The 25012-nt window shown below is 35.5% G+C and overlaps 1 protein-coding gene across 1 annotated transcript in view; it reads right to left on the bottom strand.

Moving 5' to 3' along the window:
- Positions 1-511: 511 nt before the first annotated feature.
- LOC104463204 (A-kinase anchor protein 9-like) overlaps positions 512-25012 on the bottom strand; it is a gene marked incomplete at both ends in the record, with an annotated part of 39331 nt that continues 14830 nt past the window's right edge. Inside the window, 11 exon segments of the mRNA XM_010075435.1 lie at positions 512-674; positions 5422-5633; positions 12822-13027; positions 13744-13847; positions 14409-14549; positions 16161-16385; positions 17348-17719; positions 20066-20158; positions 21023-21119; positions 23881-24079; positions 24503-24608. Coding sequence (XP_010073737.1) covers positions 512-674; positions 5422-5633; positions 12822-13027; positions 13744-13847; positions 14409-14549; positions 16161-16385; positions 17348-17719; positions 20066-20158; positions 21023-21119; positions 23881-24079; positions 24503-24608 — 1918 coding nt within the window.

Here is a 25012-nt window from a genome sequence, read left to right as displayed (position 1 = left end):
TTTTTTTTTTTTTCCCTTTCTCTTCTTTGATGGTGGTCAAATACTGGAACAGGCTGCCCTAAGAGGCTGTGGACATTCAAAATTTGACTGGATGCAGTCCTGGGCAACCTGCTCTACCTGACCCTGCTTGGAGCAGGGGGTTGGAACAGATGCTCTCCAGAGGTGCTTTCCAGCCCCAACTATTTATGATTCTATGATTCTAAGTTTTTAATATATTTAAGCTTGTCTGCACAGACAGACATGTTATGATGAAATAACTTAATTTTGAGGATAATAACACATATCCAACCTATTATTTTTCATAGGTTAGACAATAATAAGTGAGACAAAGTTGTGAAACAGAATTGCAGAGTGCCTGATGTTGGAAGGGACCTCCAGAGGTCTTGTCCATAACTATTCAGAAGGCTGATAACATTCTAGAATTTGCAAAGAAATTGATCTGAATTGCGATTTTTTAATCCAATTAATAGTCGAGCACAAAGTTCAACAACCCATCAAAGAAGCTACTCACCTTCAGCTTTACTAAGCTCCAAAGCCAATTGCTCTCTGGCTTTGGTTTCTTCATTAAGACGTTCTTGTAGTTCTTCCTGATACTTTATAAATTCTGTGGCCTCCTGTTGCTTTTTGAAGGACTCTTGTATGAGTTCTGTCTGAGTAATTTTAGCGTGTTCAAGCTACCACAGGAAAAAATTACACAAGTTAGATCAGAAAACCTTTGGTTTATAAATAACTATTCTATCAATCCTATTTAATTAACAGTTGCTTTAAGTTGTGATGAGAAGTCTTCATAACTTCACTGGACATTCGATAAGATCTTTACTGAACATGTGTTTGCAGACTACAATAGGAAGATTGACTCAGTACAAAAGTCTAAGCAAATAGCCTTTGTCAGTACAGTGAACTCAATGAGCCACCTGGCTAAACCCGTGTCTTTGTTCCGGTAATTCCTGGTTTATGAGTTTACACTAGATTCACCTTTATTTATATATGAATTTCGTACCAAATACGAGCAAGCTATCACCTACCACACACTTCAGAAAATGAAAGAACACATTTCCTGCTCCTCTTCCTTTTTTTTTATTTTTTTTTAAATTTTCCTCTTTAATATTATGGATATTGGCAGATATTTGTAAGATAGTAACATCTGTGGCTTTGTTACAGTTTCTATGAACATTCTTCCTTTCAATTTCTTAAAAAATAAAAGCTTTCTCACCATCTCCAGCTAAGTTCATGAGCACGATTAGCATACTTTACAATCTCAGAAAAATGGGTTAGAAATATTTCATAGAGAATTGCACACAAAATTATCCACTTAAAAATAAAATAACACTTTGAAAAGAATGTCTGAGTAATCAATACATTCTCTTTTATAATACACTGAACATAAATACTTGATTTATTTTCTACAGCATTCCTTTTTAGATAGACATCATTACTGTGAACTATTTGTTATGAAAGGAGTTAAAGAAAGGTATAAAAACTGCAGCTGAATATCTGCACTGGTTTGAGATATTTAAAATCACATAGTATTCTTACTTTAGTCTTATATTTTGAAGTGCTTAATGAAAGACTCATCTCACATAAAAGGGAAATATACGATAGGTTTACTGTATATAGACAACCATAACAATGACTTAGTCAAATGCATTAAATACTCCAAATAAAACTCAGAATAAAAACTAGTCTCCAGCTCTTTTCAGTAATAACAACTCAAGGCATTATTAAAAATACCAGAGGGCAAACCCAAAAAGCAGCAGAAACATGAACATGATTTTTCAAGAAGAAAAATTTCTTCATGGAATCACTGGAAGCCATTAGCAAGCTTGTGCTAGCTAATGTTACTAGTCAGTGCCTGAAAGCTATAAAGGAACAATTTTAATTGACTCCAGCCCCTCCCCCAACACAAATTATTCAGTGAGAAAAAGGTAATATAATAAGTAACACTGAAGTGCTTTAAAAAGAGAGTGGAAATCTCTGTAAATTCAATATATCTCTGTGTCTGCTACATTTCTTTTGTTAGAAATGAACAGATAGAATTATATGATTAAAGCTTCTTTGGTGCCTAGTAAAAACTGTCCAGGAAAAAAGCCTGTCAACAGAACATAATATTCTTTAACGACAGAGACAAGTTTATATCATTTTTCACTGCATTCTCTTCTATTTAAGCTGGTTTAAAAACATTTTATTTTAAAAACTTTTATACTTACTGAATAGGGAGGTGTAGGCAAGGAGATTTTAGAGACAACTTTTACAATGTGCCCATTATTTTTGTGTCTGAAGTGAAAAATTGAAGTATTTACAACTACAGAATTATTCTCATCCAAGTGTTCAGTAAAAGGAAAAGGACAAGGTAAAGGCACATGAGATTCAACCTCGTATGTATCTTCTTCTTGGCCTTCATTCCACAAACCACTAAACAGATTAGATGCCCAGTAGGTGCTGTAAGAATCCATTCCAAAAAATATTGCTGCTGTCGTCTTCTCAACTGTCACAAAGGTATTTTGCACTACTTAGGCTGGTTTTAGAAATTTCTAACTGGCTTTTGTAACAGAACAGGTACATTTAACAGTCTGAAGACATATATCAGCACTGTTGGTGACAAACCTACTTAGAATCACGAGGAAGCCTCAGATCCCATACTCAGAGTAATTCAGGAGTGGAGTAATCCAAAATAGAGAGAGGTGCAAGAAAGCTTCATATAGTCACTCCTAAAAATCCTTCTTAGAGAAGTTTCACATGAAAAAGCAACAAAAATTTTCCAATAGCAGCTGGCAGGTAATTTCCAAGGCAAGCAAGCACAATTTTGTTTCACTTGCAAAGGTACAGCACAGCAGAAAGGCAACTCAGCAGAACAGAAACTAAAAATGATTTTCTATCTTCACTACGGCGAATGAAAGAGAAGTACAGATCTGTCATTATTCGTCTTCATTCTTGTTCTTGGAGTTAATTCAACAGGAAGAACTTCCTCCAACTCTGCTAGTTTAAAGGCTTCCTGTTAGTATCTCCCAACCGAAAGAGTTCAGGGGAGTGGTCTGATTTATTTACCTATACATAACACCAGCAGGTGGAATTTGAATTGACACACCCACTATACGCCTTGCCTATAAAGATTCAAACTGTACTTCAGGTCTGAAAGTGTGTTCAGACAGGTCTCAAATAGTTACTTTGAAGATTTTGCCAGGTTTCTCTCACTCTTTTAAGTTTATCTTAAGAGATGGGTACATGTCTGTATGCACAACACAAATGATTAAGAGGAAAGGTTAAGAATCTTTTCTGCCTGTAATTAGTTTTAGAGTATTTTTTCTACTCTACAATATTTTATAAGGTATTCAGTTTCTGAATATTTAAAAATAAATGTCAAGTCACCTACAAACCCTTGGTACATATAGGAACTGTACATAAACCAGTAAGTACACAACAGACATTGCAAAGCACACAAGCTTGAATGTTTGCCAAGTACCTCTACAGAACAGCCAGAAAAGATGTCAATATTTATACTCAGTACTGTGGGAATATGTGTAAACAGATTAACATTTTATTAACTTAAAAAAAAACACTGAAATTATCATCAAGGATAAATCCATATTAGTATGATTCATATCCATGAATAAAATGTGCATGTAGGTGTTTGAGCCAAAACATAACTCTGTTACTGATATTGCTAAGGTCTCAGCTTTAAACTTTCCTGATCAACTGACAATAAATAAAAACAAGCTACTTACAATAAACTGGCTACTTTCATTGGCATTATGAAGAGTAAATCCTTAGTGTAAAAACATCAGTCACAAAAATAAAATAACTTAGGGCTATGAATAAAACTACTGCATTTAAAGATCAGCAGCAAAATGTGCAGAAAAAAGATGCACCAACTGGAAAAAATAATTGACAATACTTTTATAATTGTATTCTTCATTACTGTAAAACTTTGAAGGTGTTTTTCCTTGTCTGTATCATCTGCTCTTTAAATGCAAGATTTCCTACAAATGTCTAACTACATTTGCCTTTTTTTGGGTGTTTTTTATTTTTCCTTTTAAGAACTCCATATATTGGAGTATCTGTGTACCCTTTTTCATTACTAGGTAATGTTAGGCCTTAAGCTGAAAAAAGACCTCAAAAAAGCAACCATCTCTTTTTAATTGAACTCATGCTCAAACAGAAGAGAGCTGCTGCAGAGTGAGTTTGCAAACAAACGCAATGCAGAAACTGATTTACAAGATCCACCAGACCACTTGCTTTGGTAAGCCAAAGGGGGGTTTGCAGAATTTGTATATAAATTAATTTTAACTTTACTAAGTCACAAATTAGTCTTTTATCTTTTTCTTTTTTAAGAAAAGAAGAAAGAATAACAACTTAATTTTTAAAGTATTTTTCAAAAGCAACAAATACCGAAATGCTTGAAACTTTTAAAGTATTTGATAGCTGAATGTTCACATTACTTTCATCATCACAGCTTTTTTCTCCGTCATTCCCAGTAGTTACGATTTACTCATTTTACATCCAGAGACAAGATAGCAATAACTTTTAAAGTAATACCATTACTAGGTTACCTAAGAGATGGGTGTAGCATAAAACACACTGTATCCTTTGAATTCTAGTCTCAGAGTAAAGAGCTGACTCTGAAGACTGAGTTCTTCAAGAGATTGACTTTAAAAAAGTTATAGTGAGATACAGAGTACTTAGACACTTTCATATTGACATGTACATCATCTAAAAGTAAAGCATGTGATATAAGCAGTGTGATTTGAACTGACTGAGCTAGGTACACAGACCCCCTTTCAATTAACAGGGAAGTACTCCAGAGAACAACTAACACCCCACCATGCAAAGTATCCTGATAGCAAACATAAAGAAGTAACCATACACTGCCTCTTTTTTGGAGACTATTCATGAATCACATACCTCACATAAATACTGGAGAGCCGGAATGCAGACTCCTTTTTTTATGACAGCAAGGTGAATGAATATGTGCTTAACTGGCCACATTTAAAGCATAGTTGGAAGAGACAGTAGGAGAGCTCCACCTTTTTGGTCAGTCAATTGACTTAAATGTTCATCAAGAGAACTGGGCACAGTTCCCCTTAATTCTCCCTCTTCACAAGGGCCAGCTCAATGTGCCCTGACACCTCCTGTCTCATCTCTGGATTGCAGGAGAATGGCAATGACCCGTATGAGCAATGAAAGAGTGCCTTAGATTGACAAACATACCTAAATTCTGGCTTCCTCTGCAGCTCAAAGCAGATTTCTAACATGAATCTAAATTCATCAGTAAAGTCACACTTGGAGCAGGCAGACAAAGTATTGTTTCAGCTTTCAAAACGAGCCTGCAGGCTTTAGGCTTATAAAAACACATTAATGAGAAAAATAAAGAAAAAATAATCGAGACACAAAATTTAAAATGCTTTCTTATTAGATCATTCCTACCTGATTTGAAGTTTCATTGATAGCTTCCAGAAGCTTTTCAACAGCCGACTGTAGTCGAGAACTAACATTCAGAATGAGTTCTTCATTTTCGGGATCTATTTCCACTCCACTTTCTGCAAGATGTTGGCTCAGCAGTCCTTCATCTGTTGCTCCTGACCACATGTTAATATCATCATCTCCCACACTACTACCATGATATGAAGAACAGGACTCTGGAAAAACAATAGTAATCTTTTCACACAGACTCTTAGCACTTCAAAACATTAAAAACTGCACATCTGAGTTACGATTAGAAAGATAAGTCATGAAACGATCAAAATATTTGCATTGGTCACAAAGACAGAAAGGGAAATACTGCATACTAAAACTTACACAAACAAGATACACAATGTGTTGACTAAAAACAAGTAGATTTAGAGAAAAAGGAGATACTAACAGAGAATATTTTAGACGTCCTTTCAGTAAGCTTTTGGGCTCTGAGGCTCATCTTCTAACTTTTTACTGTCAGTAACCCTTACTACTTTGAAGAACTTGCAATAACGACTTGCAAGATCTTTAAAGATTTGTCTTTAAAATACAAACAGGTAAAAAAAACCTTCAGACTGTCAGTCACTGTTTCATCAATGTCCAGCTATATTAGTGTGCACTAACACAAAACCGTTCAAGTTAGTGATTCAAAAGCACAGACTTGAGTGAGTAAAGGGAAAGACACACATGTAATTCAGACAACTTCTCTGGACAAACAGACTAGAATACAGAACATAAAAATTCAGTATTATTATTAGTGAACTGAAAACTGATTAAAATGGGTAGCTGAACAAATCAAGTACACTGCAGGGGGACTGTAACTGTCCCTACTGATGGAAAATCTGTCACCTGCCTACTTCTCAATCTTCCTGAGGCACAACTCAGTTTAAGGGTGTTATCAATTCTGTCTGAAAAACAGGAGACACAAAGTTTGCCCATGGTACTAAACTGATAGCAATTTATCTAGAAAGCAGTAAGTTTCCCATATTTAGAGTTCAGTGCTGTATTTAATCAAGACAAGTGAAAGTAAACTCCCGAGAAGTTTTAAAATCACACTTTCAGTATGAAATAACAATACAGTAGTACATCACGAGAGCAGAAAACTTGTTGATATTGTGTTTTAAAAATGAAGAAGTGTTACGTCATTAGGCTGTTAGATTTGAAATGTCAGAAATAAATGCTATTGTAGAAAGTTTTTTAAAATGACAGTTTATTTTAATGAAGTATATTTCTGAAATATATTTAAATAAAATAAATTAAATGTTTTGGTGTGTTGTTTTTTTTAATTATTTTTTAAACAATTACATGTTGTCTTTGCTTGAGGTTTCTCAAAAAAGCCCCTTATTTTTGGGAAACAGCAGTATGACTGAGTTAAGAATAGTCAATGCCTGTTTGGCAATAAAGTTGCAATACTGGGTTATCTTTGAATTTAAGTTCCTGGTTACTCCATGAATTGTGATTGCGAAGCTGGAACAGTTTGTTTAGTTACACAAATTGAAAAGATATAATAGGTCAATTTTACAAATTGCCTTTAAAATGCAGTTAGTGCTCTTGCTGGATACAATTTCCTTAAACTTGCTCTTGCCTCTGAACGATGCACGCAAATAACATTGGAAATAGGAGTCCTCTTCTTGATGTTGTTTGAACCTAGCAAGAAAGTCAGATTCTAGTTCTCAGGCTTTAGTTTTTTTTAACAAGTTGCAACATGATTAACCACCTGGTCTACTTACTATACTTTTATACCTGCAAACATTCCAATAACAATAGCTACACTTTCATTTCATCATGGATGCAGCTGTATATGTGACCCATACACAACAAGTTAATCTACAGCGACTTTAATTTAGAAAGTTTTTGCTTTGCTTACTTTTATCTTATAATTGCTAAGATGTATTTAGTAATTTTTTTACTTCTAGTGAAATCACTACTGTTTCATATCTCCTTTTAGATACATGGGAATATAATGTTGCAAACTCTTCACACTCCAAAGGGAAAAAAATGAAGGACACTATATGCATGAATGGAATGAATAACCAGATGAATAGAATATACATTCACATGGCACCTTTCATCTACACAGGATTTCAAAGCACTTTTGAGTACTGCACTTTGGAACCTCAGTCACAAACTGTGGAGTGGAGTCACCCTAGCAGTGGCTGGCAGTCATCTTCTGCCTGCACACTAGATATTTGCAATGGGTTTGTATAGCATAAAGGCTTTTCCAAAACATCACAATATTCCACTCCCCTGCAATATAAGGAAGGCTGCAAAATGAACAATTTACTATTTTTATTCAATAGCTATCTGATTTCTCATCACCCAAATTTGGGTTGGCTCTGGGTGTCTCAAAATATCAATAGTGATGCGGAAGCTTTAATATCCTCAGAGTAGAAAGGACCTTAATTTAAGATGGACATCCAGCAGCATAAGTATTTCCAAATGCTGTGCCAAGGTACTGGGTACAGACTGAGTCGAAGGAAAACATATTCCCTACAGATCCACCAACACACTTACTGCAGCACCTGATGCTCTTGGGATGCCACCCATCTTAAGTACTGACCAGGTAAGACCCTGCTTAGCTTCAGAGATTTCACAAAATAAAAGCCCACAGTACAGTAGCACAGCTATAAATAAGATAAAACAATGATATATTAGTTATTGTACAATCTAGTTCTTTCTTGATGGAGTACAAATTATCTATGTAATGTTCCTGTTTTGCTTCACAGGCTTAACCCATAATTCATGTCCTATAACACTTATATTTTAGTAAATTACTTGCTTGAGAGGTACAGCTGAATTGTGCAATGATGAGTATATGTCAAATACAAAAATAAACATTACACAAAATAACTGCAGAAAGGCACAGTCTGTTGCAATATCATCTGAACTTGGCTGTCTGGAAACTTTAAGAGAAAAACTTAAAAACACTGATGCCTGCTCAGAATGTAATCTTTTAAAAGGCAGGTCTGGAATATGTCTCTTAGATTAACAGTATCACTAATATTATTACTTCTTCTTGCCACTGCCTACAACAGTACAATTTGGCCTCCAAGAACAAATGACAGGATTTTACACTCCTGTTTTGCTTCTGTGAGTTCTTCCCTACTTTGCTTCCATTTCTTTTTGATAAATACGAACTAAATGAACATTAAAATATAATTTTGTTATATGAAAAATCTCAGAACAAAACATCATAATTTACCTGAACTATAACTATAAAAAACAAGGGAAGAAAGAGAGAGCTGTCACTTAAAGTATAATTTGGCACATGGCAACTTTACTACTCTCAAAGATAAAAAAGGAAAACCAAGAAGTATCAAATGCACACAAAACCTGTAATAATTCTGTTTATACTGTAGGGTTGGCAACCCAAATAGAAAAATCACTAGCAAGTAACAAACGTTACTCACAAAAGCCCATACTCCTAAGCAGCACTTAAGAACAGCAGTTCTTGTTAAATGTCCTCGTAACTGCAAAGTGAAAATCTCTGTACCTTTTTCCCCTGAAAATGGTCTTAGCACACAGCATCTTAGTACAGCATCTTTCCAGAAGACTTTTCAGTGGTGGAAGCAAGAAATAGAAACGTTGTCAAGTCTTATTAACCACCCCTGGCAGCTGAATGCCTAACCCTCATTTTACCAACCCTTATAATGCTGTTCAATCTCCTACCCCAACAGAATGAAAAACAAATTTCTTTTTCAGTCAACACAAAATAATAAATAGAATATAACTGTCTCAAGTAAAAATGTCTTCTCCTTATGCAAACCCTCTCCTTACAACAAAAAAACCCAAACCAAACCAACAAAGATTCACATTGTTTCCTTTGCCACGAAGCCTGCAGTTCAGCACATCAGATGTCACGGACCACTAAATCTTAAGAAAAGTGCCTAATTATGCAGTGCTTACTCAGAAGTTTCAGATACAGAAGTCATTTATGAGCTCACAACTGGCATTTATGAAGCAATACATATTTTGTATCATGTACAGCTAGTATCTCAGTTTACTCCTGGGATTCCACTGAGGAATCAAGGTTACAGGTTACAAGTTAAAAATCAGTTCACTGTATAGAGCTATTTATTACCTTGACCCTGGTACACTGTTTGGAAATAAAGAGCTCAGAAAGTAGGTAAGAGGGTTAATGTTCAAGGAATGCCATAACTGCACAGGCTTCTCCAGAGCAAGCTGCATTACTTGCAGTCTCCCTACCCAAGGTACAACATCACCTTTGGAGGGAGGAGAACAGCAAAGCCTGCTGGCTCTGTCATGATGATTCCTGGCCCAAATCTCCAGATTTAATTAACTCATGGGATTACTTTGCACTTCCAATGATATGTTTTATGACTGAAATTTGAACTTTACTCACTCTGCTAGAAATAAAATCCCGTGTTAGCCAATAATCCAGGCAACGTCCCAGATAAACCTCTATAGGCTCTATAAATCAGCTAGTGGTTATAGTATGTGACCTTAATGATTCAGCTTTTTAAAATGCTGAAACTCAGCAAAAACAGTAAGCTGAGTTTTGCTTGTCAATAAACATGGATTAAGTTCAGAAGATCAGAGAAAATTCACTTTATTAAACACACTATTTTTTCTATTTATTAGATTTTATTGGTACAAATTTATTGCTACAAGTTTCCTAAGTAACTAAAAAGGAAGAGCTGTTTGGCTAGGTACTAGGAAACACAATAATATGCAGAGGTTAAAATATAAAGAAGAAGTGTCTAAAAAATTTTAAAAGCTTATGTCCTCTCAGGCCAGTCAGTAGAACTAGAGGGAATGAATAACAACAGTCCTGTTGCTGAAAACACTAATAGAATTTGTCATCTAATTCCATCTGAAGAAGGATCAATTACTTCAGCTGATGAAACAGCACAACTGCTACTATGGCCGTCTGACTCCAGTGGCAGAATATAGCCACTGTAAGCTTGAGTCCTCTTTAATCTTCACTCTCTACTTTGTTTTTTCTTCCTTTCATAATTATTTCAGAATGTAAGGAAACATGCAAAAAAACCCCATGAATAAACAACTGGTATGCGGACAGCTCAAATACCTCTCTATACCAAGGAGGGGCATTACAATAACAGACATATTGCTTTGTTACAAAATACTGAAACCTTACCTGCCTCTTCAAAACGCACTAATAGCAAACACGAGTTAAAACAGTCAACCTTCATCATTAGCAGAATGGAACAGAGTTCTGTTTATGAGAGTATCCTTTCATCACAAGCAATTAACAACACATTCCAACTACAGTGCCTGGTGTGCATTTACACACTACTATCATGAAAACCAGACATAAATCTATACTGTACCCCACCCAAAAATACCAAATAAAGTTACTTTTTAAACTATGTTTTTCTATACAAATGTAATGCAAATAAGCCATATTAAGATTTGTTAATGACAATAATTGGTGACAAATACAAGTACACACATTGCTGTGCAGATGCAGGCAAAAAGCAAATGCATGTATTGCGCATTGTACATGGCCACGCAGGGTAAGCATGTATGAGAGTAGCAAAGGGCAACAATCACATATTAGCACATTGTCCATACAGTGACGTATTTATTCTCTGAGAAAAGGGAGCAGTATTCTCAGCAAATAAGAATGTGAGAGAAAAGCAACAGTGCATGTTCTCTAAATAGGCATGATGTAAAGTATGAACTGGGTGCAGTGAACGCAGCAGGTAATACCACAATACATGTAACTGACAAGGTGTGATCACTGCCTTCACAACCAGAACATGTTTTTATTTCTTTGGCCAATGTCTGTTGTGAAAATCTCAATGCTTTTTATATACCTCAGACTATACAACGAGAACACAACTAATACGACTATTTATACATTGCTGGTTTTAAATTATAAAACTTACTTAAAATACAGTTTACATAAAATTTAAGACTACCTCAGAATACAAAAGGAGGTGGGGGTAAACTTTGAGTCTGGTCATTGCTCCTTTTACCACTTGGCTAGGAGACTGTGGAAAATAGTTGCCAGTAGTTAAAGATACTTTTAACTGCCTTAACATAAGCAAACTATTCATTTCCCACCCCAAAGTAAAGTGCAAGAATTCTTCATTTTGAAAGAAAGCAGCAGATGTTCTCAGTCTTTAAGAAGATCTCCTGGACAAGTATCAAAAACTAAGGCCAGAAGCTCAGTTATCCACTCTAAAATTTCGGGAAAAAGGCAAAGCCTCAAAAGTCTGAGTTTTCAAAAAACAATTTTCCTCACAATTAAATACAGTGAAATGTGCAGAAAACAAGTTATGAGAGCTTTTAATGAAACAGCAGTACAAACATAGAAGTGCCGTTAACTTAAAAATTAAATTCTTAGACTGTAACTGTATGCATTTCACCACAGACAACCTTCTGAGTAATCAACTGAGAGAGATGTCACTGTGCTACAAAGTCATACGTCCTTTCTTAACTTGCCCCAAGCCTTAGTGTGACCTATATTTAAAAGTCAGATGGAATCAGTACTATTTAATAATCCACATTTTGAATTAAAGAGGTAAAGTTAATCTTAATTTACCATTTGTATTACGCGTTTCAGGCTGAACTGATGTGTTGTACATTGCCTCTCCATAAGATCCAGGATGAATGTAGACAAACTTAATGGCACCTAGATGGTACCTAATACCAATATGATACAGGGCCTGTTCTTGCACAAGAGAGAAATGGACAGACACCATCCTAGTAAAACCGCAAGAAATTCAACAGAGCCTGGGAGAGTTCTTAGACACTGGGAAGCAACTAACTGCAACATTAAAATGCTCCTTTAGGCTTGTGCCACCTAGCACTGCTCCAAACAGCTGATGGGCAAGTCTTGGCAGTTAGAAAGTTCCTGGAACTGTTTCCAACAAGCATACAACCACCCTTATTTGGAGGCTAGGGAAGTCCACAAGCACATATATACATGCTGCCTCATGCCAGCTGGCCTCAGTGACCAGTAACATCCCTATGTACATTAAGTGTACTAGTAGATATACAGCCTTCGACACTATTTCCCATTCCCCATACATACGCAGGAAGGTGTAAAGTTGGCGGAAGAAGCCATGGAGCTATGTTTAATTCTCCTTCTCTTTGCCTCCTTCAAAAGGAACATATTTATTTTTGTATCTCTCGATCACTTTCCTGTTCTATTGCAGGCTTTGCAACAGGACCCTAGATATGAGCTGTAACTGGCTTGGAGCATGACCCAGACAACTCCTGAAATGCTGTCTCTTAAGCAGAGAGGTCATATGCACTCAAATTACAAATAGTTTTGGAAAAAATATTTTTAATTAAAAATTTAAAAAACAAGGTTATTTAAATATATAACAACAGTATGCAAATACTACTTGTTATGAAATAGAAAACCATACAATCAGTACCTTTTTCATATCCCACATGGACACAGGGTTTTACTAACTCCTCTGTTTCTGCATCCCATCCAACTGGTTTGGAAGGCTGGACTTTCCCAGTCCGATCCAGTAACACGAGAACATGGCGACCAATTGTCTCCTCCATGGCCACAGTTGTCTTCACAACTTCCAAAAGAATCTTCATGAGTTTCTCATTAGCTTTCTGAAAAACATGCCTGCAGGACAGAAACTAATCAGTTCTTTGATTTCCCCCTGCTTTCAAAGTGGTTTTAATCCCTTATATGCCCCTGCAAACAGGAAAGATTTGCAGTTGAAACAGTAAAGATTCCTTTTTTTAAGACTAAATCGCACATCTTATATATAAATATTAAAAGCACATTCATGTTAAAAGTCCTCCATTTTACAAAACATGTAAGAAGTCAAAGTATTTATCAATATTTTTAGTTTTATCTTGGTATTTTATCTAGTAATTATTTTAAAACAGAGGTCCACATTTGGCTGGTATTAATTATAAACTTACTCTTTTCTCAAAGTAACAGTTAAAAAGATTGTTCCTCTACACAGAAGTTACAGAATAGTTAAAAGGTATTACTAAATACAACAATTATATTAGCATGAAATTATTTCATATATGTCCATACAATGTGTATACAAATACATACGTTTCAATGATGTATATGATCCTATATGTGTGTAATATGAAAGATATAGTAAAATAGGCTAAGACCTGTTTCATCCTCTAAGTCATTACTTTGTTAGGCTTTATAAAAAATAAATCACTGTTTAAAGTATGTAAACTTAGAAATATGGTGACCTAGACTAAAAAATGCCATTATCATTGGTCAGAATAAAGCCTATAAATATTATTAATTTAACAAGAAAATGATTCCCAAATGTTTTTTAAAATTGGTTTTCTTAAGAGTTCAAGCACCTTTCTTTAGAAAGAAGAGCTGAAGATGTTTCATCAGGCTTTCCTCCGCCATCTTCATCCTCAAAGATCTGCTCTCTCACATCATTTTGGTCTTCATTTTCATTCTGAGTAAGTTTTTGCAGAGGAAGAGAAGACAAAAGGGACAGAAATCCTGTCATGCCAGAATCAACATACTCTTCTTGTACACAGTAGAATATGAAATTTAAAATCTAAATTAGTTGTGTTTTGTTAATAAAAGTGCACCAAATTGCAAATCAAGACATACTCTTCCTCTGTGGAAAAATTAAATAAAACATAAATAAGAACAAAAGAGGAAATCCAAGGCAGGGCCTATTAAAAAGAACTTTGTTATGCTGATTAAACAGTTCTCGCACTTTCTGTTGGTGTTGCTATAGCAATATGAAAATGAGAGTTTACCTGAGCAAATAGCTATAGCAATAATCCCCACCTTCAAGCTGTTAAACTAGCTTCTGCCTACCTGAAGTAAAAAACTATGTCTACCAGTACCACCTCTTGATTCTTAAACCCTCTCTGTTCAAGCAATACCCAACATCTTTTAGGAAAGATTACATATTATAGGTATAACATAAAAAGAGTAGCACTGATAAGAAATCTTACTGGTTTTACATGCCACAGCTGCCAAGAAAGTCAAAGTCCATACTTACCTCTGTTTGTGTGCTGTTGTTTCGTAGCTCACTAAACAGCCTCTCCTTTCCGGGTACAGAATGTTGTTTTAATGATTCCAGTTCTTCTAAAAGCATTCTCTCTCTCTCTGCAAGCAGGCTGTCACTCTCCATTGAGACACGCTAAGAAAGAAGCATTACAGAGGAACACACAATTTTTTAAGCTTCTGAGTATTAGGTAGTCCTGTAATTTCTAATTTTTTTACGTATTTTACACAATTAAATTTCAGTCCACTTCTTTAAATGGTTACAAAAACAAGGAAAGCTTTCTAGAATGGAATACTGCCAATAAACACTTTTGGTATCTTATACCTTCCTTAAGATTTTAATACAATTTGTAAGCTCTTTATGAAACACGGTGGTCACAATGTAAACTGGATGGTTCATTTACAAATATTACATGCTTTATCATGTTTTGCACAAGAAAAGAGATGACAATACGTTCTTTTTATAAAAAGCCTACACACACTCTCTTTTAGAAGAGCTAGAAGTTTTCATGGCTTAAACACAATGTATAAGTTCCTATGTGGTTCTCATGGATAAACATCCTTGGCATTAAAAAAATCGAGAAAAGCCAGACACATATGTTCTCCTTAATGTTTTTTTCATCAGTTTCAGGAATCTGAACCCCTGATGAAAGATGCAATTGCAAATTGAAAAAGAGAGAAAAGGAGAAAGGATGTCTATATTGAAAGGAAAAATTATCAGGATAAATCATAGAAAGACCCCTACAAAGCAGCTAGGAGAAACAGACACCTGACATTGCTGGAAAAGACACCTAGCATACAAGTGACTGGCTCTCTACATTCCCCAGCTCCTTGAGCCCAAACTTAAACTGGACAGAACCAGGTTTGGATAAGGTCTGAATGAACCTAAAGCACCACTCCACAGTGAAATCAACGAATTTTAGAATTCACTGATTACTCTTTCCATGTGCATTTCTGTAATCTTACATTGTTGAAATTAAATCAGAGCAAGACAAATTCTTCTGGATTCTGTTTACTTTGTCTTTCAAAGTAAGGAATCCTTAAAGACATCTATAAATGACATTATTTTTGAAGACTTAATTGTTAAGATAAATTAATGAGTTTCACTGGCATACATACTATAGGCTTTGAATAGCTGCAAAGTGACAGCAAGATAAGTTTAAAAAGACAATGAAACAGTGGTGTTTCCCACCAAACCCCATAGATTTTTTTTTATTCTAACAGTCTGTAAGGACTTCATCTCCCATGAATTAAAAAAAAAAAAAAAAGCCCAAACACATTGTTGCAGGAAGCCATTGATACCCATTCAAACCTCAGCTGGGGATGAGGAAAAATGAAGAATTCCATAGTATTTCTAGCCATGGCTGGTGGCTTCATTGATGTCAATTGATGCTAACCTGAATCCTGCACAGGGCCATGTATTTGGAAGGTGGTATGGTTTACAATGCATCTGCACTCACTCACCCTTCTGGCTGCTGTGCAGCACTGCACATTTTCCCAAGGTTTACAGAAGTCTAAATTTATCCATAACTGTCTGAGCTTTGATTAAAGAAATATGCCTTTTATACATATGTGCATACGTGTGTTTGTATATATACATGCACACAAATAGATACGTGTGTGTATGCATGCATATAGTAAATATGTATGTGTCCCTCAACAAATATAGAGATACAAGTATAAATAAATATAAATCTGCCTGGTGATGTTAATCCATGTTAACTCATTGAGTCAAACCCTGTATTACCTCAGCTAATTGCACTTTAAGGCTCTCAAGCTCGGCCAAGAGTTGCTCTTGATTTTCTTTTTGACGTTCCATTTGCTGCATGTGCCCTTGTCTCAACAATTCTGTTGCATGCTGATGTTCCTGATATTGCCGGACTAGCTCCTGTCGCATGTCTTCCAAACGTTCCTCATATAACAACAGCTGACTTGACGTTTCTGTGTCTGATGCTGTCATCTCACTGTTGCGCTGAAATATTCGAACTATTTTAGCATTGTAGGTTCAATGGCCATTTCTAGTAAATGTTTAAATAAATTTTAGAAAATACTTTCACAATTAAAGTAGCTATCATGAAAGCATTATCTTGTTGCCTGCCTCTTGAAAGGTCCAGGCTTAGAATTATTCTCCATTCAAAAGACAAGTTTTTTAAAATAACTGAACAGTGTTAACTCTTGTGCTTTTTAGCTGGCTGGTATCTCAACAGAAAATGCAGTAGCAGACACACACGCGTGTGTGTGTGTGTGTGAACACCATCAGAAGTTTGAGAATATCATACAAAACAAGAATATTACAGTTTATTCACTATCAAGATAATACAAAATCTGAATATTTAACTGTTACACAAATTTGGAAGTATTATTTTTTGCTTCAACTAGTGCCAAATTTAATTAAAAAATAAACTAGGATGAAATTGTGGAGTCAAAATTTATGACTGCTTTTTACCATACTTATGCCACATCTTATCCCATCCCACGTCTGTGAAATGCTAAATATATATTTTACATATTACTTTTACATTTTTTGTGTTCAGCTGATATCCTTTATCACAAGGGACTCAAACTCTATTTTTAATGTTCCTTGTATAAACACTAGAATATAACCTAGCTTACAAAAAGTCTTTATACAATTTATTGCCAGCAACACAGTTTTATCCACAAAATGGAATAACCTATTTTCATGTAACCAGTGTCATATTCCTTTCCTCACAGCACAGCATAACGCTACGATAGTCAGGCAGAACACAGGAGAGGAGGGTAGATAATTTAGGTCTAAAGTTGTCACCCCTTTGAAAGGGAAATATTTAAATGGAATTTAAACTTAATTTCTTTCTTTGCAGTTTTCTCGTTGAAATTAACTGTAATTCCATTGGAAAGATTATTCAGTCATGGTGTTAGACACTGCCAGTTTTTTTTTTTTTTTTTTACACTTACCAGTGTTTCTTCTGCCGTAAACCCTTTGACACAGGAAAAGAGTTCCTCAGAAATCACTGATTCTTGTGTGGTCTGTCCTAATATGCAATCAGGTTTGCTATTAGAATGAAGCTCTTCTCCAAGTGAGTTGATCTCACCTGACTCTTCACTGAGTTCCTTGCAAAGTGATTTAAATTCTTCTTCACACTTACTGTCTTTTTCTGTTGCTTTTCTAAGAGGGCCATCGACCTCTTCTTCTGTACATTGCTTTTTAATTTCAAAAGGTATTCCCTGTTGATGTGCAACCTGTGTTTGTGCCTCTTCTTCCTTCTGCCTAGCAATTCTTGACAATTCAGTCTGTTTGGCAAATGCTACACTCATTGACACAATTACCTGAATAAATAAAAAAAGTCTGTATTAGTTCATGCTTCACAGAATCTCCTATTGCTGAAGAAATCTCATTGCTGACCATCAATAATACACATAAAAGTACTAAAAGTTCTGAACTATGATTCTTTATTTTTTTTTTACAGAGGAGAAAGGAAAGGTAAAAGAACATAGACACCTTGCCAATATCATCAACAGTCACGTCTTAAAATACAGATATGCAATATTTAAGGTAGTTCAATAAACTATGTTGCTATTTTCAATTAAAACATATTATTTAGCAGAGAGTGAACTGTTCTTTTTTAAAAAGATTCTATACAGTGAATTTAAAAAGTCCGGGTGTACTGACATAAGTGCAGCTTGCTAAGCTTCCTCTATCTAACCAAGCATCCTTTGTAAACGTTCCACTGACATAGAATTTTGGGCTGTATAAAGACAGTAGTGCCATGCGCTTGATACTCAGCACAGGATTTTACTTGACCAGAAACTTCCACTGGCATTAAATAACTGTAGTTGCAGTTATAACAGGCTCAAAACTTTTGTATTGCTAAGTATCTCCTTCTAATGCAAATATTAAAATTAAGTGAGCAGTTCTCTTCTAGATTTAGAATATAGTGATTTATAACATAAGCTACAAAATTGTGAAAAAAAATAATAACTACAGAATGTTACCCTTGAAAAGAAAACAACCAACTCTTCCTTCCCAGAAAATGTGAGTTTGTGTTTAACTTAAACTGCCCTTAACAACTGCAAGGTTCTTCACCTGGGTCTGGGCAACCCCTGGTACAACACAGGTTGCGAGATGAAGGGATTGAGAGTAGCCCTGCAGGGGAGGACTTGGGGGTACTGGTGGATGGAAAGATAGACATGAGCCAGCAGTGTGCACTTGCAGCCCAGAAAGCCAACTGTGTCCTGGGCTGCACAGAAAGAAGCGTCACCAGCAGGTCAAAGGAGGTGATTTTCCCCCTCTACTCTGCTCTTGTGAGACCCCACCTGGAGTACTGCATCCAGGTCTGGAGTCCTCAGCACAAGGACATGGACCTGTTGTAGTTGGTCCAGAGGAGGGACCCAAAAATGGACAGAGGGATGGAGCTCCCCTCCTATAAGGAAAGGCTGCAAGAGTTGGGGTTTTTCAGCCTGAAGAAGAGAAGGCTCCAGGGAAACCTTATAGAAGGCTGCCAGTACTTCAAGGGGGCCTGCTGTAAAGATGCGCAGGCACTCTGTCAGGGAGTGTAGTGATAGGACAAGGGGTAATGGTTTTATGCTGAAAGAGGGTAGATTCAACTAGATATTAGGAAGAATTTTTTTCCTGTGAGGGCGGTGAAACACTGGATCAGGTTGCCCAGAGAGGTGGTAGATGCCTCAACCTTGGAAACATTCAAGGTCAGGCTGGATGGGGCTCTGAGCAACCTGATCTAGCTGCAAATGTCCCTGCACATTGCAGGGGGGGTAGGACTAGATGACCTTTAAAAGGTCCCTTCTGACCCAAACTATTCTATGATTCTATGATTAACAAAAAACTAGCCTGTCTTGTGCTTTGCTTTCCCATAAAGAAGTGATTTCTTGGTAGTAGATGAAAGAAATGGCACTTTCACTCTAGAAACATGGATTACTTAAAATAATGTCATCACCCAGTGTTAGCTCTAGCATTATCCTTAACTCTCATTGCAAAGCCTTTTGAAGTATTCCTTTAACATAAATTAAAAATTGGAAAAAATAATTTGATTTTTATTTATGCCATGATATAATGAAAGCAGAGATAATTTTTCATTCTGCAAGGAAATGAAAACTTTTGTGGAAGCAAAAAAGAAGGTAAATCCACAAACAATTTAATACACTTTACCTGTAAAATCTTAATTTTACTTCTCATGTTTTAGAGAAAGTCACTAGATCCAAACAAAAACTATTCATTTTACACAATATATTAAAATGTAGAAGAAAATATGACCAGAAAATACTGTGAAACTGTTAAGTGCAAAATCTTTTGAACTGATCAGCTGTTAAGCCTCAAGTAGCAAGATACCCACTCTCTAAGCCTCTGGATTTTCTAAATAAATGCTAGTGTCAAGTCTGGTTGCATGCTGTCTATTTACTTTGAAGTTTTCAAACAAAACACCACCATCAACCCCCACATGAATGGAAATCACAAGTTAGAAACAGAACAGACAACTAAAAAAAGTCAAAAAAAATTTTTTGAAGACTTCCCCATTCAGCATCAGAATGAAGCAATTCCTTGTAAACAAGTCAAACAAAAGCTAGCATACAGTATTACAACTGACTTGTCAGAAACGGCAAATGAAAATGACAGTATTTTTTAAAACATATTTTAAGATAAGAAAATGAAAGCAATACCTTTGCTATTTCTTCTTCTAATCTTTCTTGGTACAGTTTTTCTAGCAACTGAACAACCTCCAGATCATTCCGCATTTCCATTTCACCAGCAAGCTGTAAGAAAACCATGAAATCTCAGATCATGTATTCCTGCTTTTATTTCATTAATTTTAAAAGTTTCAATCTGACAGGAGATTTTTTTCCCTCAATTAGATTATCTTCATTTCATGCAAATCACATAATTTTGTACAGCAACATAAAAGAACTGGGTAAAAGACCTTGCCTTGTTCCTGCTTCAAAATTAATGTTAGAAGTTGAGTTTGCAAGAACTCTTCTTCCAGCACTATTTGAATTTCAAATGCAGAGAAAACAGATAAGAAAGCACAGCATGACAGTACAAAACAGCATCACTATTTTTCAAAACAGAATTTTTGAGCCAGGTTTCCATCAGTACTAGGGGAGGAACGTATGGAGACTTTTCAATTTGCATTTGGTTTCTACAATCTCTGGGATTACTTTTTCAAAATTTCTCCTAAACTGTGCAGTCTATACTTCAAAAGTATTAGGATTTCACTTAAATCACTCTTCTTTTATAACTAGTGTTTAAAGAAAAGTCATAATATTTTAAAGACTTCTGAAGAAATCCCAGAATTTGAACACTACTTTTTTCCACTTTAGCAAGAAGCAGCTCAACCCAAATGTCTTGTTGCAGAGAAGAAATAAAGACATAAAAAAAAAATTAAAGCCAGCCTCAATAAAGCGATATTTATCGCTCATAATTTCCAGAAATGTTTTTCAGCAAAATTTAAATCTTTTTTCCTCTAACATGGGCTGTCTAATAGTATAGCACAGTGCTAAGATAATAATTGCTTTAAAACTACCTAATATTAACCCATATTTTAATTTTATCTTAGAACCCTAAGCATCTACATTATATTGACCATGTGTATACTAGCTGTCAACTGAGTTATATGATACCTCCGGTGCTTCATCTGCTCTTTGCTGATGTAGATTTTCAGCGCATTTCACTTTCCTGAAGAATTCCTTTAGCTTTTTTTGTGAATCCGTGGATACACTAAAAAGGTGAAAGAAGCAGAGGGGGGTAAATAAAAAACATCAGTATACATTATTTTTCCTCTATTCAAACATGCATTCTATGAATGTACACATACATTACATACATTCAAACATATATGTAATAAATGACTGCAAATATTTTCTTCAGAACACACCTTTTCACATGTCTTAATATCATACACTTAACTTTGCAATTCTTCCGCCTTCCAAATGCTAGCTCTTCCTCTCAACATAACACACATTTTTGCCTGTCCATGGCAGGGTTGGAACGAGATGATCTTTAAGGTCCTTTCTAACCCAAACCATTCTATGATCCTGCGATTACTTTTGCCAGGAACCTCACAAACAACTTACTTTTCAAGATACCTGAGGATATTTAATGCTCAATAACTATACACAATAAGATGACGATAAAAGTGCCTGTTTGAATCATAAGGATAGAAGAGAAACCAGAATGGTTATGTGTATGAAGCCATAAAAACACCTGGAAACAGTTGTATTTATTTTGCTTCTTTTGATGCTTACCAACGGACGCACTGCTTTCTTTCTTGTTTTACATAGATGAGGCATACACATGCAAACAGTAAGAAAGCCAATATGGTTCATTTATATTCAGATAACAACATCTGAAATACATTCAGAGACTGTCCTTTCCAACAGAACTGCTTTATATATTCAGAGTGCTATAAATCAGTAAAAACCAAAACACCACCACATACCACAAAACTCCAGGTCCCCTTTCACTACATATTGCAAAAGACTTAAAAGCAATACACTGCCAAAAGGATAAGATACAGTATCAAACAACCTTAAAAAAAAAAAAATCTCTCCTCCAGTATTTGTGGTCTGCCACCACAAAGAAACTAATACCTTGCTAAAAGACAGGGTACAAAACAGATTAAGTTAGAAGGTAAGTTTATTGCCTGTGAGACTTACAGTCTTAACTACACTATGCTTTTCTTTTGTTCAGATCTGAGAGCTGCTTTCGATAATCTTGAAATAAGTGTCCAAAGCAGTAATTTTATAAAACTTGTGACATTTTTAACTATAGAAAGTATGCCATTAGTTTTAGTATTCATGTTTAACTTGATGAATGAACAGTAGCAACTGATTTCCCTTTATTTCTTTTCTTATGTTGCAATAGGATACACAACCAGACAAAAACAGCTCAGAAAATTCCCAGGCTTGGCCACAGCTATAAATCCTACTTAGATCTTAGTTCTAAAGATGCAACAACAAACATGGATGCAGACTGAGTAAATAACAGATCATTCAGCAGGTCACTGACCACACCATTAATCACCGCTCATCTTCTCCTCCAGATTAAGACATAACGGGACAGACCTCCTCACTACATTATTAGAAAACAATTTATGTACTGATCTAGGAACTTTTCCTGTAAAAATCCAGTTTTGTTTTGATGTTTAAAACCTGAACTTCAGGCATGAAAGCTAGGAGAATGCACCTCTTCATGGGAAACTTCTTTTCTACTATTAGCTTATAAATACCGAGAATTACTTAAATGCTTGTTAAACATACTTAAAAAGAGTTCGGAGCATTCTAGATGAAAAGCTACTATGGATGAAATCAGAACACTAACTACCCATTTAAAAATAATTTAGAAATCATATATGAATATTTATAACTTGTCCTGGCCAACACACATACAGAGGTGTACAGTTTCACAAAATGCATTTTGAAAATGCTCACTGTTTGGTTTTGTCTTTTTCTGAAAGGATTAAAAAGTAATTGATTAAGAAGCCACACAGTCCCTTAAAACTGAGCTCAGGTTAATAAATGTGTACTGATTCTACAAGTCAGACTGTGGAAAGCAATGGTATAAAACTACGGCCTCAGTCTTACAGATGCATAATTGTTTACAAAACTTTAACTTCTTACCTTCTACCTATTTCCCTTTTACAGTTGGGCACTGGTCTGACTAACAAACCCTCACAGTTCTCTCTCATGCAAGAGATAAAAGATGAATGCAGAGAAAATTAGTGGATTTGTAGCATAGTAAATGAAATAAAAGGAGTACGAGGGTCAAAAATGGAAGAACAGGAAATCAAAGACGATGCTGAATATAGCACAATCAAAAGCATTCACCACTCCTTGAACACATCCAAGGAGACAGTGAAAGAATCAGGGAACAGAAGGAGGCTCCACAGTTGTCAGGATCTCCCATAAGACACTTGTACCTCTTTGAGGTTTGAATGAACACAATGGTCAGGGCAAGGAGGAGGCTTATGAGTACGTGCCATGGCCCATGACTTGGTGAAAGCGAGAATGTGTTCAGTGAACCTCAACTCTGCCACAAACTTTATTGCTACATACCATTCTAGAAAATAATAAATTCCATGCAACTATGCTGTATGAGGTGTCTTTAGATGTAAAGTACATTGCCTGGAATTTCAACGGTTAAAAATGGTTTGTTGAGTTGGAAGTTTGTAATTACTGCTAAAAAGCTCACATATAGGAAATGACATTTATACATTATTCCAATTATCAAATCTTCCTCTATTAACTACGAAAACTTAATAAATTCTAAATGCTGCACTACCCAGTTTGCAATGTTTATGTAATTTCTTCCTAACACTCTTAACAACTCTTGAAGGAACAAAAACAACATAAGAGTAATGTGTTTACAAATAATTTCTCAAATTTGGAAGTAAAACACATAGTTTTGCATGAATGGTTATTTGAAACACTTCTTTTTGTACACAATGCAAAGTGACAAGCATTGAAGAACTGATTAATACCTCATATGGCCAGAGGGTACCCCAGCACCCTGAAGCTTATCCTGCAGATGGACAATCTCTGTAGTGTACCGCTTTTCACTTTCTTTCAGTTGCTGCTGGAAATAGGACCGGAGGTGTTCCAGTTCTTGAGCATGCTGTTCTTCAAGTTGTGTTTTAAGGTTCCCTATCTCCTTCAAACAGTATTCTTGAATTGCAGGATCTATATGTAGATTATTTGAAGACAGGGGAGAATAAATTACATTAAATTAACTCCCTCCCAAGTTATTAGCAGTGATGGACTGAATAATTACTGTAGTTAAATTTTTTTCTGATATCACAGCAATTACTTTTCCATAACAACTAATTATAACTTGATCTTCCATTTTGCAAAACTATATTTGATATAGCTAATGGAACTTTATCTGTGGAAAAGTGAAAAAGACTAAACCAAAACTATTTCACTGAATATAATTCTGAAACATGTCAGAGACCTAAGAAAATCAGAGTATCATACTGCAAAATCTGCAAAAACCTCTTATGTGCGTCAAGCTGTAGTAAGCTATAAATCAGTTAAAATTTAAAGTCACTGTCTTCTCTCTCTCTGCATATACATACATTAAAAACAGCATGTGCATCTTTTTACCCATTAGACCTTGTGAAGGGGTCTGAAGACATTCCTTTTTTGTTTCCAGATGGCTAGGTTCTTCTTCTTTCCTCCTTTCTGAAGAAGATTGTTTAGGTTCTTTGACCTAAAAAATAACCAAGTGAACACAAATGGCAACAGTTTGTCTAGTAATAATGTAAAAATATTAACTGTAATTATAAACATATAAAAAAGGTTCGTGGCCAATGCATAAGCAAGTGTTAAGCAGTGTAACAATGTCTTTCATTTTACAGCCTGAATGACCAAATATACATTTATAGCTGGTTGATCAGCCTGTGCAGAATGTCCACTGCAAATCTCAAACACCTCTCTCTGGATATAAACTGTTGAGTCACAATTCCTACGACTTCAGGAGCATTACACTTCCTCTCCAAGAAGGAGAGGAAGACACTAACCTCCTCGGGCCCAAGATGCCACTTTCACATACAAATAATTTTTTGCACATGTATATCCATCGATACACATGACCTGCAACTATCTCTCCATATA

This window comes from Pterocles gutturalis, unplaced genomic scaffold (genome assembly GCF_000699245.1).
Source record: "Pterocles gutturalis isolate BGI_N339 unplaced genomic scaffold, ASM69924v1 scaffold25717, whole genome shotgun sequence".
NCBI lineage: Eukaryota > Metazoa > Chordata > Aves > Pterocliformes > Pteroclidae > Pterocles > Pterocles gutturalis.
This window is presented reverse-complemented; position numbering and strand designations above follow the sequence as displayed.